Source organism: Oncorhynchus masou, chromosome 24 (genome assembly GCF_036934945.1).
Source record: "Oncorhynchus masou masou isolate Uvic2021 chromosome 24, UVic_Omas_1.1, whole genome shotgun sequence".
Classification (NCBI taxonomy): domain Eukaryota; kingdom Metazoa; phylum Chordata; class Actinopteri; order Salmoniformes; family Salmonidae; genus Oncorhynchus; species Oncorhynchus masou.
Genome location: NC_088235.1, coordinates 71100974 through 71116826, shown reverse-complemented (window position 1 = coordinate 71116826; position 15853 = coordinate 71100974). Strand labels below are relative to the sequence as shown.

Genomic DNA, 15853 nt, shown 5'->3' with positions numbered 1-15853 from the left:
TAGAGCAGTCAGACAATGCACTTGATTTAGAATGGCAATGCACTTGATTTAGAATGGCAATGCACTTGATTTAGAATGGCAATGCACTTGATTTAGAATGGTAATGCACTTTATTTAGAATGGTAATGCACTTTATTTGGAATGGTAATAGCTGGAAATTAGATAAAAACAGACACTGGTTCAGCTAATGTGAACTGGCACTCAATGCTCTGGCTAGGTACTTACTGTTTTGTAGGCACGATGCATATGGCACTCAAAGAAACAGAGACCTGCCAACACCAAAATGTTCAATTGAAAGACTGTACACCTATTTCTGTTTGGCAGAAAGAGACAAGAGGGTTTAAAGAGAGAAAGCCCAGCCTGGTCCTGCCAAATAGGCTTGGGCGGTATACCATATGCCAGGGTACTTGGAAAAAGCCACGGGATGATTTTTCAATACCGTCAAAAGTATTTCTCTGAAGTTTTTAAATAAAATGTGAATATTCTCTAGCTACTTTTTAAGTTAATATCCGCAATAACCTTGTGCAATACTTCAGGAGATGAAGAACGCAATCTGCTTTATTTCACCTGTCACATTATTTTCCATTGTGAAACTTACCGTTGTTCCCCAGGACAGTGGAGACACTGCAGGAGAAAGCAGGAGCTGGCGAGTCCATAGCCTTCAATATCTATCAGTGAGTCTCTGTTGTGCAGAGCACATGAGGTGATGAAGATACACTTGTATGCAATTCACTGCTAAATGTTAGCCAGATATCTTATAAAGGCTTTCTGCTGTGTTTGAGTGGTCCAAGAGCTCTTGGTGAGTTATCTATACAGCTGCCATTTTTTTCCCACTGGGTTTCCTACTATAGTGTTTATTTTACCCTTTGTTCTTCACTCCTCTTCTAGAAAAGGTACTACAGCTGCACCATCGAGAGCATCACTGGTTGCATCACTGCCTGGTATGGCAACTGCTCGGCCTCCGACCGCAAGGCACAACAGAGGGTAGTGCATATGGCCCAGTACATTACTGGGGCCAAGCTTCTTGCCATCAAGGACCTCTATGCCAGGCGGTGTCAGAGGAAGGCCCTAAAAATTGTCCAAGACTCCAGCCACCCCTAGTCATAGACTGTTCTCTCTGCTACTGCATGGCAAGCGGTACCGGAGCACCAAGTCTAGGTCCAAGAGGCTTCTAAACAGCTTCTACCCCCAAGCCATAAGACTCCTGAACATCTAATCAAATGGCTACCCAGACTATTTGCATTGCACCCCCCCCCCTCTGTGTACACTCTTCCTTCAGAAAAGCATGCATCACAACTTTGTTCATTTTCACAGTTTATCTGGTTCATTTTCGCTTGAAAATATCCACACTCACCGAAAATGATATTCGGTAGCTACTAGCAATGCTTGTATTATAACTGTATGAGCTGGATTTTCCTGTCTTAGCAATTAGTTTGTTTGCTTTCGTTAGCATTAACTAACAGCGTCTATGTGATTTCGCTATTACTTGTGCAGATTTTTTTAAGCATTCTGGTAATAGACACCCAATGGGATTGTTTTTGCCTTTTTAGTGCCTCCTTGTTTGCTATGCCGGTAATTCCGCAAATTCCAAGATGGCAGAAGAATGGTATGACGGTATGAATATCTGGATACCGCCCAAGCCTACTGCCAAAGCAATGGTAAGGGAAGCTCTGATGGAGCCTGTCTGTCTGTCTCTGGACCTGTTCCAACACCTTTAAAATGCACCATTCCTCCCTTTAGGTAATTACTAACCCATAAATTGATTGGATAACTAAAAGTAAGATTTTTTTTATTTATCCTATTGCCATTATTTTGTTTTTGTTCCATGTTAATTTTATACCCTAAGATTTCAGATTATTTTGAAAATATTTTTCGTGTCGGGGGGGGAATTGAGTTTTCATTATTGGTCAGGTATATCATGAGACTGTCTGCAAATACGTTTTGTTTATATTCATGTTAACCAATACTGGTACCTGTTACATTTGGGTTCTGTATAATTCTTTCTGCAAGCGGTTCAATATGCCAGTGCAAACAGGAGTAGGGAGAGAGGACATCCCTGGCTTGTGCTCCTTTCTAAACCGATAATGTATTATTTGTTTATATTTTTCGCTTTAGGACATTTACATAATATTTTTATGAATGTACTATTTCAGCTGGAAAGTTTAAAGCTTCCAAAGTCAGAAATAGAAAAGGGCATTGAAGACAGTCTCATCGTTGCAACTCCCCAACGGGCTCGGGAGAGGCGAAGGTCGAGTCATGTGTTCTCCGACACATGACCCGCCAAAAGGCGCTTAACACCCACCCGCTTAACCCGGAAGCCAGCAGCACCGATGTATCGGAGGAAATACCCTTCAATTGATGACCGAAGTCAACCTGCAGGCACCCTGCCCGCCACAAGGAGTCCCTAGAGTGCGATGAGCCAAGTAAAGCCCCCCCCGGCCACACACACTTCAGAGTAGTGTCTGATGTCCTCCCAGTCACCCCGTCCCGATCCCTTGGAAAGAGCCCCTCTCCACCTTCACCAATAAACACCATTGAATCATAACTATAATGACAAACAAGGAATAATAATGACTCGACATCATCTCCTAATCGGTCCAGAACTCAGAACTATTCATTTTACCGCAGGTTTGCAAGCCACAAAATCAAATTAAAATACATTATAGTATAGCATGTAGTATAGTTAAATTGTTCCTTCAAAATCAAATCAAATGTATTTATAAAGCCCTTCTTACATCAGCTGATATCTCAAAGTGCTGTACAGAAACCCAGCCTAAAACCCCAAACAGCAAGCAATGCAGGTGTAGAAGCACGGTGGCTAGGAAAAACTCCCTAGAAAGGCCGGAACCTAGGAAGAAACCTAGAGAGGATCCAGGCTATGAGGTGTGGCCAGTCCTCTTCTGGCTGTGCTGGGTTGAGATTATAAGTATAAGTTCCCTCTCCCTCGCCCATGCCAAATCTTCCCTCTCCGCCTCCCAGTTTCCTCCTCCCTTTTCCACACCCAAGCAAAGCTTATCACCCCCTCCCATCCTTGCCCTCCCTTACCCACCCAGGCAAAGTTTATCCCAACTTTGTCTTTTTTCCCACCCTCCATTCTTCTTAGACACATTTACACACATCCATATATCAACTTACTCATCCATTCTCCTTCATTCACATACAGCATATACCCCGTGCAGCCACCCACCCATTCTCTCCCACCCTCCTAAACATATTCACCCTCCTTCACACTCCCATTCATATACACAGACACATACACACACATACACGCACTCACACCCAGTGGTGTGAAGTACTTAAGTAAAAATACTTTAAAGTACTACTTACGTACTTTTTTGCGGCATCTGTACTTTACTATTTATATTCTTGACTGTGACTTTTACTCCACTACATTCCTAAAGAATATAATGTACTTTTCACTCCTTACATTATCCCTGACACCCAAAATTACTAGTCACATTTTCAATGCTTTGCAGGACAGAAAAATGGTCTAATTCACTCACTTATCAAGAGAACGTCCTTGGTCATCCCTATTGCCTCTGTTCTGGCGGACTCACTAAACACAAATGCTTCGTTTGTAAATGATGTCTGAGTGTTGAACTGTGCCCCTGGCTATCCGTAAATGTAAAAAACAAGAAAATTGTGCCATCTGATTTGCTTAATATAAGCCATTTGAAATGATTTATACTTTTACTTTTGATACTTAAGTACATTTCAAACCAAATACTTTTAGACTTTTACTCAAGTAGTATTTTACTGGTTGACTTTCACTTTTACTTGAGTCATTTTCTTTTAAGGTATCTTTACTTTTACTCAAGTATGACAATTGGGTACTTTTTTCCACCACTGCTCACACCCATCGAACAATTCTTGACATACATGCTGTATTTAAGCAATAAGGCACGGGGGGGGGTGGTATATGGCTTTTCCTATGCACGACGCAACGAGGCGCGCCTAGACACAGCCCTTAGCCGTGGTATATTGGCCATATACTACAAACAAAAGTGCCTTATTGCTATTATAAACCGGCTACCAACGTAATTAGAGCAGTAAAAATAAATGTTTTGTCATACCCGCGGTATGCGGTCTGATATACCACGGCTGTCAGTCAATCAGCATTCAGGGCTCGAACCACCCAGTTTATAATTTCTCTTTTGTATTGTCTTTTCAGTGTCCATGTAGCTCATTGGCATCGGCTACTTCTATCGTTACTTCCTAGGAAAGAGCAATTACTTGGGGACAGTAGAGTTTAGATCGTATTGGGGGAAGGGGAAAATAATATTGTCTCAACGTCATGGAAGTTGGAAAGGAAGGATGTCATTTAAAGGTAATAAAACAGGCCCTGCATTTTTACACTAATCAAACAAGTTGTGTAAAGATGGATTAAAATCATTCTCAATGGAAAATCCCCATTGAGAGTACTTTGGGTAGGGATGCATCTTTCTCCAAACTTTCCCAAAATTCCCATAAATGCTGTTTGGAGGATTTCTGGAAAACCAGGGAATTTGCGGAAAAAAAGATATCAGAATTGTTGTAACCCTTGCCTCGAGAAACAGGCAGTTACACACTCTTACCTGATGAGGCCGGGCCTCTCTGTCCACAAAGTGGTCCTGGTCGGATCCCTCCAGAGCCTTGTACTGCTCTAAGTTCTGATCCATTTCCACATGCTCTGGGTTGGCCTGGAAATAGGTGTGTGCCGCCGCTGCTGCCTTGTCCAACTGCTTCAGCTATACAGGAGAGGGGGGAGAGAGAGAGAGAAAGAGAGAGAGAGAGTTTGAGTTTTTATAAAACCTTTATTTTTTACTCAAGTGTTAACATAAATAATGACACACTGCCTTTTCAGAAATGAAACAACAAATGTAATTCCTAAACAAAAATAAATACATAACATATACATTCAACTTATTTCATCAGCAAAAAATAATTTCCCCTCCTCTACAAAACAAAGCGCTCCTTCGTAAGCCCACTTCTCCTCAAATAATAGGAGATCTTTTACAGCTGAAAATAACTCAAAATCTACTTTTATTCTTGCTTTCACTAATCATTTAAAAACACATCTTACATCCTGCCCATATCCCGTTTCTATTTTATGTTTCCTACTCAGAAAAATTGACATCTTAGCTTGTCCCAAAATAAAATTTAACATTTGACATTTTCTTTTCTGTTGTTTACTATATTGAAACCCCAAAATAAAAACAGTGTTATTGAAAAACTCCCCTACAGCTTTAAACAAAGATTCCAGCATTTCCAATAGAGGTTTTATCCTCTCACACTCCATAAAACAGTGAAAAATGGTTTCTCTTATATTACAAAAAGGACATCCATCTCTAACATCAGAGTTAATAACAGATACAAAAGCATTAACTGCAATGATGCCATGTAAAACCATCCATTGCATATCACCAGTACCCTTTTGTAACGGTGGCTTGTACAGTGCTCTCCATGCTGGCTTTACCTTGTCATCAATGCCCAATTTTACCCTCCATGGAGTGTCTTTTCTATTTTTAAATTTATCTTCATTCAACACCTTTACACACCCCCTATACAAGTCCTTCCCATTCACCTCATCCAAACCCACCTCCTCCAACCCTCTCAAATCCAGCAATAACGCCTTTCTTTGTGCCTCTGGGATATTTGGTCCCTAGTCTTGGAAATGAGGCGTCTTCATCTTGTACCTTCTTCTTGTGGCTAATAACCCCATTCTTCTGCTGACAGAGCCTTCCTGCAGCTCCCCAGCATTTGTCTGACAATCCTTTCCGACCTCATCCCCAAATGTTCTGCCACCCGTCTTCCATCCATTGAGGCGGGCCCAGCCATGGCCATTAACTGTTTTAAGGTGTTGATTTTCCCCTTCACCAGAATCTTGGAGAAATGTGGAACAGCTGCAGTTGTACAATCCAGTCTTGCCCCATACACCAGAGGTTCCTCCAACAGCCAATGCACTGACTCCGCTGAAGTTCGTCTGGACACCTTCATTATGCTCCACACTCTGAGAAGGCCTCTGTAAAAACAGAGGTACTCCCTACCTAGAAATCTGGCTACTATCAACCAGAAATAAAGCCTTCTTTAAACCTAATCCTCCAACCCGCTGTAATACAAGACCTGCCACACCTCTCCACACCACATTTTCCGGTCCATAAAGCAACCTTTGAAACCGGAAAGCAGCAGCCCTACTAGCAAGATGTACCAGACCTTGTCCCTCCTCCTCTTTTGACAAATACAAAACACTTTGTGGAACCCAGTGATATTTATCCCAAAAGAAATCCACAATAATTGCCTGCATCTTAGCCAGAAGGCCAGATGGTGGTTCTAAAACTGACAACCGATGCCACAGTGCAGAGGAAATCACATTGTTAACTATAATAGTGCGCCCCCTATATGACATACGAGATAGTAACCAACGCCATCTCCTCATCCTCCCTTCCACCATTTAAACCACCCCACTCCAATTTTTTTCCATAGTCCCCTCATCTCCTAGGTACACTCCAAGATACTTAAAAACATCCCTTACACCATTCTAGCCCCCCTGGCAAAGCCATGATCCCTCCAGTCCATTCTCCAATCTGTAAAAAAGCACAACTCTTTTCCCAATTTACCTTTGCAGAGGATATTCCCCTAAAACGATCAACCATTAGACTCAAACTATCCACCTCCGCTTGATTTTTCACTAACACAACTACATCATCAGCATAGGCTGAGAGACGAATAGGAGGAATATCCTCTGAAAAGTACACCCCTGCAATGCGACTTCTAATGCTATTTAGTAGTGGCTCTATAGCAATGGCATATAACATTCCTGACAAAGAACATCCCTGCCTAATACCTCTACACACTTTAAAAGGAGCACTCAAACCACCGTTAACTTTCAATATACTTTCAATGTCACCATATATCACCTTTATCATGGCAATAAAACCAGAGCTGAACCCAAACGCCTCAAACGTGTGCCATAAATATTGATGTTCAACTCGGTCAAATGCTTTTCCTGATCAATTGAAATTAGACCAGCATCCAACCCAATAGCCCTAGAGATGTCCAAAAAAAATCACGAATCAGAGAAATGTTATCCCCGATCTGCCTGCCAGAAACACAGTAGGACTGGTCCGTATGTATGATTTGCCCCATCACCTCCCTCAACCTGTTGGACAAAGCCTTTGACAATATCTTATAATGAGTGTACAATAAAGCCACCGGCCTCCAGTTCTTCACCTCCCTCGGGTCACCCTTTTTGGGCAGTAGGGTGAGGACAGCCCTTCTGCAGCTTATTGGTAGTAACCCTCCGGTTAAACTATCATTAACTACTTCTAACCAATCCTCTCCCAACATAGCCCAAAAAGACTTAAAAAAGTCAACGGGAAGCCCATTAATGCCTGGTGCCCTTCCATTTTCCATGCCTTTTAATGCAGTGTATAAATCCTGCAAAGACAATGGTTGCTCAAGCTCAACCTGAGCTTCTGCAGCCACCTTTGGGAGCCCATCAAAGAATTGCTGTGTCACTGTTTTATCCTCTTTGTACTCACACTTGTAGAGCTCAGCATAAAACTCTACTGCCCTCTTTCTAATTTCACTAGGGCTAGTGAGCTCTTGTCCAACAGCTGATTTGAGACAATGAATAATTTTTCTTTGTCCATTCTTTTTCTCTAAACCAAAGAAAAATTTGGATGAGGCATCCATTTCAGATATTCCCTGAAACTTACTTCTCACCAATGCCCCCTGTGCTCTGATACCCAGCAGGTCTGCCAATGCAGCTTTTCTCCTCGAGGGCCTGAGTATGGCCTCGATCTCCTGTGGTCTCAACCAACGTCATGAGTTCCACTATTTCAAACTCTAGGGCTATCATTGATCTGGTGATATCTTTGGTGACATTCCTCGTGTATTGATTACAGAATTGTTGAATCTGGATTTTCCCTATATCCCACCACTGTTGAAGGGATACAAAACTGGCCTTTTGAGACCTCCACCTCTCCCAGAAAAAACTGAAACAGTTCCTGAAGTGAGCATCACTCAATAAAGTTATATTAAAATGCCAGTATGCGCTTTTGGGTTTGACATCGTTAATGAACACCACCTCTGTTATTAAACAATGATCAGAAAATCCCACTGGGGTTATCACACTTGATTTACAGACCTGAGATTGATGCTCAAAACAATAAAACCTATCTAACCTGGCCATAGAGATGATGTTATCTCTCACATGCGCCCAGGTGTACTGCCTTGTTCCTCCATGTTGACTCCGCCAAATATCACACAGTTCATGTGTTACAATGAGGCGTTTTAAAAAAGTCCTTGAGGCTATGAGGTTCTTGGTGATTTCTATCTAAATCGCTAACTGTGCAGTTAAAATCCCCAGCAATAAATAAATAATCTTCTTTGTTACATTTCTCAATGGTATTTGATAATGTCTCTAAAAAACATACCCTCTCAACTGTCACCACTGGGGCATATACATTTATCAGACACATAGTGACGTTTTCATACCTTGCTCTAACTTTTAATAACCTCCCCTCAACTACCTCTTCAACCTCATATGACAAAGGCAAAAACCCTTTTGAGAACAAGATAGCCACACCCCCACTTTTTGAGTTTTTATGACTACACACCACTGTCCCCCCCCCCCCCACTCCTGTTGCCACAACTTCATTTTCCAAATTACTATGCGTTTCTTGTAGAAAATGTATGTCACTTCCCTTTCCCCTAATTAACTCATACACCATGGCTCTTTTTTTACCATCTCTTGCCCCATTTACGTTTAAAGAAGAAATCTTAAAACTGCTCATGGATGAAAAAAAATATACAGAGGAATATACAGCCACCACATCTCTTTACAGAGTTAAAACTGCAACGGAACTCTTTCATTTTCTTTGGAATTTACATCACTTATCACTCTCGTGACCACTTTCTTGAGTCTAGCAATTTCAGGGCTTTTCAAACTTCCCACTGTAATTTTTGACATCAGAAACTTTGCTGATTCAATAAACAATTCACGTTCAGGGAAAAAAAATCAGTTACATTGTAATCCTGCATATATTTCTTCCCTTTTGTCAACTTCAGAAATTGACGTATCTTCTCAATCCCATACCTCCCTTCCACCCCATTTATCTCGCTATATTGTTGTGACGCGTCAGATGACTCACTCTCGCTATCCTCCCCAGAAGAAAACTCCACCATCTCTACAACTTGTTCATCTTCAACTGATTTATCAATCTCTACCGTTCTCTTAGAATTAGACCCTTCACCACCCCTTAAATTCTTCCTTTTACTCCTCTGTATTTTGAAAACATCCGCTTCCTTTTCCGTTATTTCAATCTCCTCTTGACCTCCAATTTAATTTTCCAGCACCACCTCAGCGACGGCAGTCGCAATCTCACCTACTGTTTCTTTGTTCTGATCTACCACAATTGCCCCCGTATCCACAATGCCTTCCTCTCCTACTTTTCCAACCACATCTGCCCACCTTCTGCCTTCCCCTGCACCCTTAGCATGTTCATCCCTTCGCGGTGGTGCGTTAGTTGCACCAGCACTAGAGCTACTACCAGGCTCAGCGCGCTCATTCTCGGGACAACTATGCACCAAATGCCCCTCTCTTCCACAGCCAAAGCATTTCATTGATTCAGTAGATGCATAGAAGACATAATCAAATCCATAAATCTTAAAACTGAACGCTAAATTCAGTTCATCTCCGTCCTTTTTTAAAATCATATGCACTTGTCTCCTATGAGACACGACATGTTTCAACAACGGAGATTTGCATCCAAAAAGAACCTTCTTTGTTGTGGATACAATTTGACCATGGCGAGATAACTCTCGCTCCAACACTTCATCTCTAACAAATGGTGGCACATTAGAAAGTATAACTTTCTTCGCCGGATTCATAAGCGTAAATACCGGCGTCTGTCTCCCGCAACACAACACCCCTCTCAACTATCTTATTCACCTTTTCAATTCAATCTAAGAATATCACTACAGCGCTATTCATCCTTGAGGTTGATTTGATGCTATCATACCCAATGATAGCACCCACAGCCAAGCTACATTCTTCCACTGAACACCCGGCCGCAGCAGGAATCTTTACTACATGCTTCCGACTAAGTTTTTCAAACTCTACACTTCCGCGAGTGGCCATTGCAACCAGCCCCACCCGCTGGTTGTGCCCTCGCGAAAAACCAACCTCAAAGATCCCACCACCCCTAAACGTGCTTGGTGACAGTTAAACAAGATACCCTTAAAACAACCAAACTAATCAATATATATATATATATATATATATATATACACACATACCAAAAACCCAATAGAGTGAAAAGAAATTCCATTCGCTCTCACAATCACTCCTGCTTGACGACTCACTCCCAGCATGCACGCACAGAGAGAGAGCGAGAGAAAAAGAGAGAGAGCGAGAGAAAAAGAGAGAGAGCGAGAGAGAGCGAGAGAGAGCGAGAGACAGCGAGAGACTGCGAGAGACTGCGAGAGACTGCGAGAGACTGCGAGAGACTGCGAGAGACAGCGAAAGAGAGAGAGAAATTAGCACAGATATCCATGAAAACCACTACACATGAGCGTACGCCAGCTGCACCTGGCTGACAAATAGCTGCTTTTAGCCAAACATAGCCTTTCCCAGGGTCATATTCATTGCGCCACAGTCGGAGAAATCAACCACAAACAGATGATATAGTCCTGTAGTCCAGCTGTCTCTAGCAGGGCAGTGTGGCCACGTGGAATACTTTGGTGTGGCCGAGGTAAGTACAGGACAGTGGAGTATATTAATGACAGTGTTCACCTCAGGAAGTGGGAGTGGAGACACACCCTGACCCGCCTCCTCATCACCACTCCCTTCACATGGAATACAGAGGATGGCACAGGTCTCACACCAAGATGATACACCGTCTCATTAGAGACGAGATCGAGATCTAAGGACATGATCACTTCTACTGAAGTGGCCCCTTCAATTACCTGTAATCCTCCCCCCAGGCACTGACCACAATGTCTTTGACGACATTTATGCGGACAGGGCAGAGACTGCAGAAGCAATCAAATTAAGTAAATGGGGTGTGTACCGTGCCATTCAAAGAACAGGTTAAGGCCATGACCTGACCTCACACCTTTTTTTGTACAAAATATTGTGTTAAGATTTAGGGTTGGCGCGGAATCTACTGCACTAACAGAGAGTGGCATATCACAAGCCACAGATCAAAGAAGACCTTTAAAACCAGTGCTGACTTGAGCACAAAAAGACTCCTTCATTAAGTTATCTAGTTTGCAATATTAATGGTTCTGGCTGAGCAGGAAGACGAGCAGGCGAGAAGAACCGTGACTTTAAGAAGGACACATTGTTCCCATTTACTTCCTGGCCACATGGAAACTCACCATCCATTCCATCAATGTCACCCCAAATGATGGATTTGCTTCCTTCATCTGGAAACAGTGGGAATCATACATTTGGGCACATTAGCATGAAATAATGATCCCAATCCCAAACATTGTCTTCCATCCCAGACCAAATGCATCAAGAATAAACTCAGAAGGATAAAACTGGGCCTGTCAAGCATCTTTGACTCCTATCAGAGGCCTCCCGAACAAGACAACACAGACGTGGGGGTGTTTGAGTAGAATTGCTGTGGATACTGTACAGACCTCGGGGCTGCTGGTCTAAATGAGCTCATGGTAAAAGCCAGCCGCTGCTATTTCTCAGGCTTGGCAGCTTGCCGACGCAATCTCCGCTAAGAAGTGCTCTGAACTCTCGCTTGGGTTCCATGTTTTTAACTAGTCAATAACCTGTGTGACATTTGCTGAGGGATCATTGACTACAAGTAGGTCTGTTTGACGCTTCATATTTACCCAGAAATGTAGTGGTCTTCTAATGGTTCTGGAAGACAGTAGCTCATCAAAATGTTTTGGCCAAAACCATAAAGCTTTAAGAAAGTTCTTGAAAACATCCTATTTCCATTGTTCGTTTGACAAATGGAAAAAGCCAAAGTTTCTTTCCTCTGAAATAGCAATGACACACCAGTGGGTCCCACACCACCATTTGGGGAACTGACACAAAGGCTCCACAGCTGTTGAATATAACCAGACTAACAGCATCATTCACTAACAGCACACTCTAATAGGCTAGCTGCAGACGGAGCGGATTCCCATGTGCCGTGAAATTTGAGGTCTTAATTCCGCCTTCACAAGCACCGCTGTACTTAGGACACAATGTTGGCTCTACAGTTAAGAAGCCCATATCTCCCTCCCTCTCTCCCTTCACATTAAAAGGGTTGTAAATCCTCAAAATGTCACTTTTTTGAACGTTTAACCTGCCTGCTCATGTCAGATAAGGAAACGCAGTTTAAGAGATTGGATCACATCAACGGGGAAAGAAAGGTACGGTTTTGCTCCAGCCCCAGTTTTGTCCTGTGTTGGTTGCTTGAAGAGCTCTCAGGGTGCTATCAGATCTGATCAAATCACTGTCAAGTCCTGACAAAGCAAGATATTTGCTAATCTTTCTCTAGGACATTGCCGGAAAAACAACCACCTTTCACAATAGCTCACATCAAGATGTGGCATGTCATGGCCTGAGAAACATGCCCAGGACAGAGATGGACAGACCCTCAACATCGCAGGGATACAATAACACACTCCCAAGAGATTAGGGATGCTTCACAGACCTCTGTCTGTGTGGGAGTGAGGGTAAGAGGGAGACAGAGAGAGAGAGACAGAGAGAGAGAGGTTATGGTCAGTGGTAGCGGGCGAGCAAGCAGCAGAGGTGGCTTCCTGCTTAGCGTCCAAGGAATAAGTGTACGAGACAGTGAGCTCTGTCTAGAAGGGGGTCTCATGTGGTGCAACGTTAGCTCCGTCTCGTAAGAAGGGAGGTGACTATATGATCCTGCTCATTTTAAAACCTTCCTATACTCGTTAAAAACAGGTGCCATTTTGAATGGTCTGAGAACAAAGACCAGGCTCCAAGCTTGTAACTTCACTGTCAGATCTATGCTCTTTCCTGACTAGGAAGGCTGGCCGCTAAGTCCTTATCTGGGTGCTGTGCTGATCAACAATCTCCTCTCTTTTTTCTCCCTTCTCTTTTTGCGACGCAGCCATTGAGAGGAGCAGGGGAAAGAAAAGCTGTGTAGACATGCTTGGTTACCTTTGAAAGGCCAAAGAGCAAACTGGCATCAACTACATTCCTGCACTGTCCACCTCTCCCCGTGCTGCCCAGGCTGAGGCTAAGGACCTATCGGCCAGAGGACAGCCAGAGGGACGGTGGAGGCATTTATGTGTCCCATCCAAATGCTGACCTCTCCACTTTTCCGGTAATCACGATGAGTTCCGACCGACTTCTCTCCGTCCGAGAGCTAGAGCAAAGGACGGGGCTGTGAGGTTCAGGAGATGGGCTGGGTGGAATCCAGCCACCTGTGGACTGTCTAGGCCCACCTGCCGTTCTGTTCCACTACTCTCCCCAGTCCTCCCCCTAATGCCTCGGAAAGGCAGGGTCAGGAGAAAGGGGTATTAAGTCCAGCTGCAGCACCAACACAGCTGCGTCTCAGCACTGCCAGATCTATTGTCTCGAGACATGAGAGACTAGAGCGAGAAAGCGGAGGAGGAGACTCAATCTGACGCATGACAGTAGCACACTGCCATCCGGCTTTGATCATGAGAGGCCACAATACCATCATGAATCTGTGATCACAATTCTGCACAACCATTAAAGTGAGCAAAGTACCAAATGTGACGCTTTTACATCGTTTTAAATCTTTCTTGTGTGAAGTAGTTTCCTCTAAGAAAAACACAGTTTCAGAAAATTGTGCAATTAAATAGAACATAGCAAAGTGAGGGTGAAGGTTCGCTATGAAAACTGCCATATAAAGACCTCAGTGGTATTCCATAAGCAACATACAGGACTGAGCAGCCGTGCTGAGAGACTCATTCTCTATAGTGATAATAGATTTACAGTGATACCCCGCAGTGTTGACCTCAAAACATCCAGTGATGTCACTGGTTTATGGAAAGAGAAAAGATCAGTGATGCTGGAGGGGCTAAAGAGGAGACTGCCAGGAGTACAGTATCACACTGTATACTGAACAAAATTAGAAAACGCAACATGTAAAGTGTTGGTCCCATGTTTCATGACCTGAAATAAAAGATCCCAGAAATGTTCCATACGCACAAAACGCTTATTTGTCTCAAATGATGTGCACATCCTGTTCGTGAGCATTTCTCCTTTGCCAAGATAATCCATCCACCTGACGGGTGTGGCATATCAAGAAGCTGATTAAACAGCATGATCATTACACAGGTTCACCTCGTGCTGGGGACAATAAAAGGCCACTTTAAAATGTGCAATTCCACAGGCTCAAGTTTTGAGGGAGAGTGCAATTGTCATGCTGACTGCAGGAATGTCCACCAGAGCTGTTTCCAGGGATTTAATGTTCATTTCTCTACCATAAGCTGCCTCCATTGTCGTTTTGGAGAATTTGGCAGTACGTACAACCGGCCTCAAAACTGCAGACCACGCATAACCTCGCCAGCCCAGTGCCTCCACATCCGGGTTCTTCACCTGCAGGATCGTCTTAGACCGCCACCCGGACAGCTGCTGAAACTCAGGAGTGTTTCTGTGTGTAATAAAGCCCTTTTGTGGGGAAAAACTCATTTTGATTGGCTGGGCCTGACTCCCCAGTGGGTGGGCTGCGCTCCCAAGTGGGTGTGCCCATGCCCTCCCAGGCCCACCCAAGGCTGCACCCCTGCCCAGTCATGTGAAATCCATAGAACAGGGCCTAATGAATTGATTTAAATTGACTGATTTCCTTACATGAACTGTAACTCAGTAAAATCATTGAAATGGTTGCATGTTGTGTTGATATTTTTTGTTCAGTATAGTAAAGCATGACGCAATCATTCTGATATTTCACAAAAAACATCTGCACATAAATCAAACCCCCAAATTAGTAAAAATATCCCCCACGGGATGACATTGCAGGCCCAGTGCGAATAGATCAACTTTTTAAAGAGGGATTACAGCACGACCAAATAGCACTATGGAATAACATTATCAAATACTCCCAGGCATATCACAATTATTTCCATTATCAAGCAGGGAGACTCGTGTTGAAGAGTGATGTTAGATTAGCCACATCTTTATTTTTTTTTGTGACAACTCCAAGATCACAATCTCTATTACATGTATCGGGGATTGTCCCCCGCTGTGTTGCCTTGGCGACAGTCCATTACTAAACATAGGACCCCGGGATCAGGTTGAGAAGGGGACATCTGAGGGGTTAGGGGTAATGAGAAAACCACACTCTTCCCACAGAATCATTACGAGGCTGATATAGACAGTCTTCTTGTAGTAAGTTATGCAAAATAGATCAATTACCTTCAGCCAACCTTTCAGTTTAACTACCAATCTTTGTTATCAACAGCTCCTTAAGACAGTAAGACTTTTCCCAAAACAAAATATTAGATTTTTCCTTTCATATTTAAAAAATAATAATTGATCAATACACACCAGCATCACCTGTTTACGCTTCAAAGCTAACAACCGTAACAACCTTACCATTAACCATCAGGTATCGAACACAGAGTCCTTGTATAGTAAGCACATGTTTTTCCCCTCATGAATTTCAAAGGTGCACCTGTAATGGGGAAATAACTAGTGCCCAGTATGCACCCTCACTCTGTCCTCCCTACAGAAAACAAACCTGTGTTATAGCCCTAGTCGGGCCGCCTTGGCATTCTCGCTGAGTAAAAACCTTGTGGGATCGGCGAGAAGCCAAGTCAAACGGCCATTTGCATGTTTCTCTCCCCATGAGCCTCACACTCACTTCAGAAATATGTAAACCGCGCTGTATCCGGGTCAAATACACAGCGGGCTGTGATG

The 15853-nt window shown here is 43.2% G+C and overlaps 1 protein-coding gene across 1 annotated transcript in view; it reads right to left on the bottom strand.

Moving 5' to 3' along the window:
* The window catches only part of LOC135512553 (prolyl 3-hydroxylase 2-like), a 101797-nt gene that overhangs the window by 24736 nt on the left and 61208 nt on the right, over window positions 1-15853 (bottom strand). Inside the window, exon 2 of the mRNA XM_064934700.1 lies at window positions 4575-4727. Coding sequence (XP_064790772.1) covers window positions 4575-4727 — 153 coding nt within the window. The remainder of the gene's footprint in view (window positions 1-4574; window positions 4728-15853) is intronic.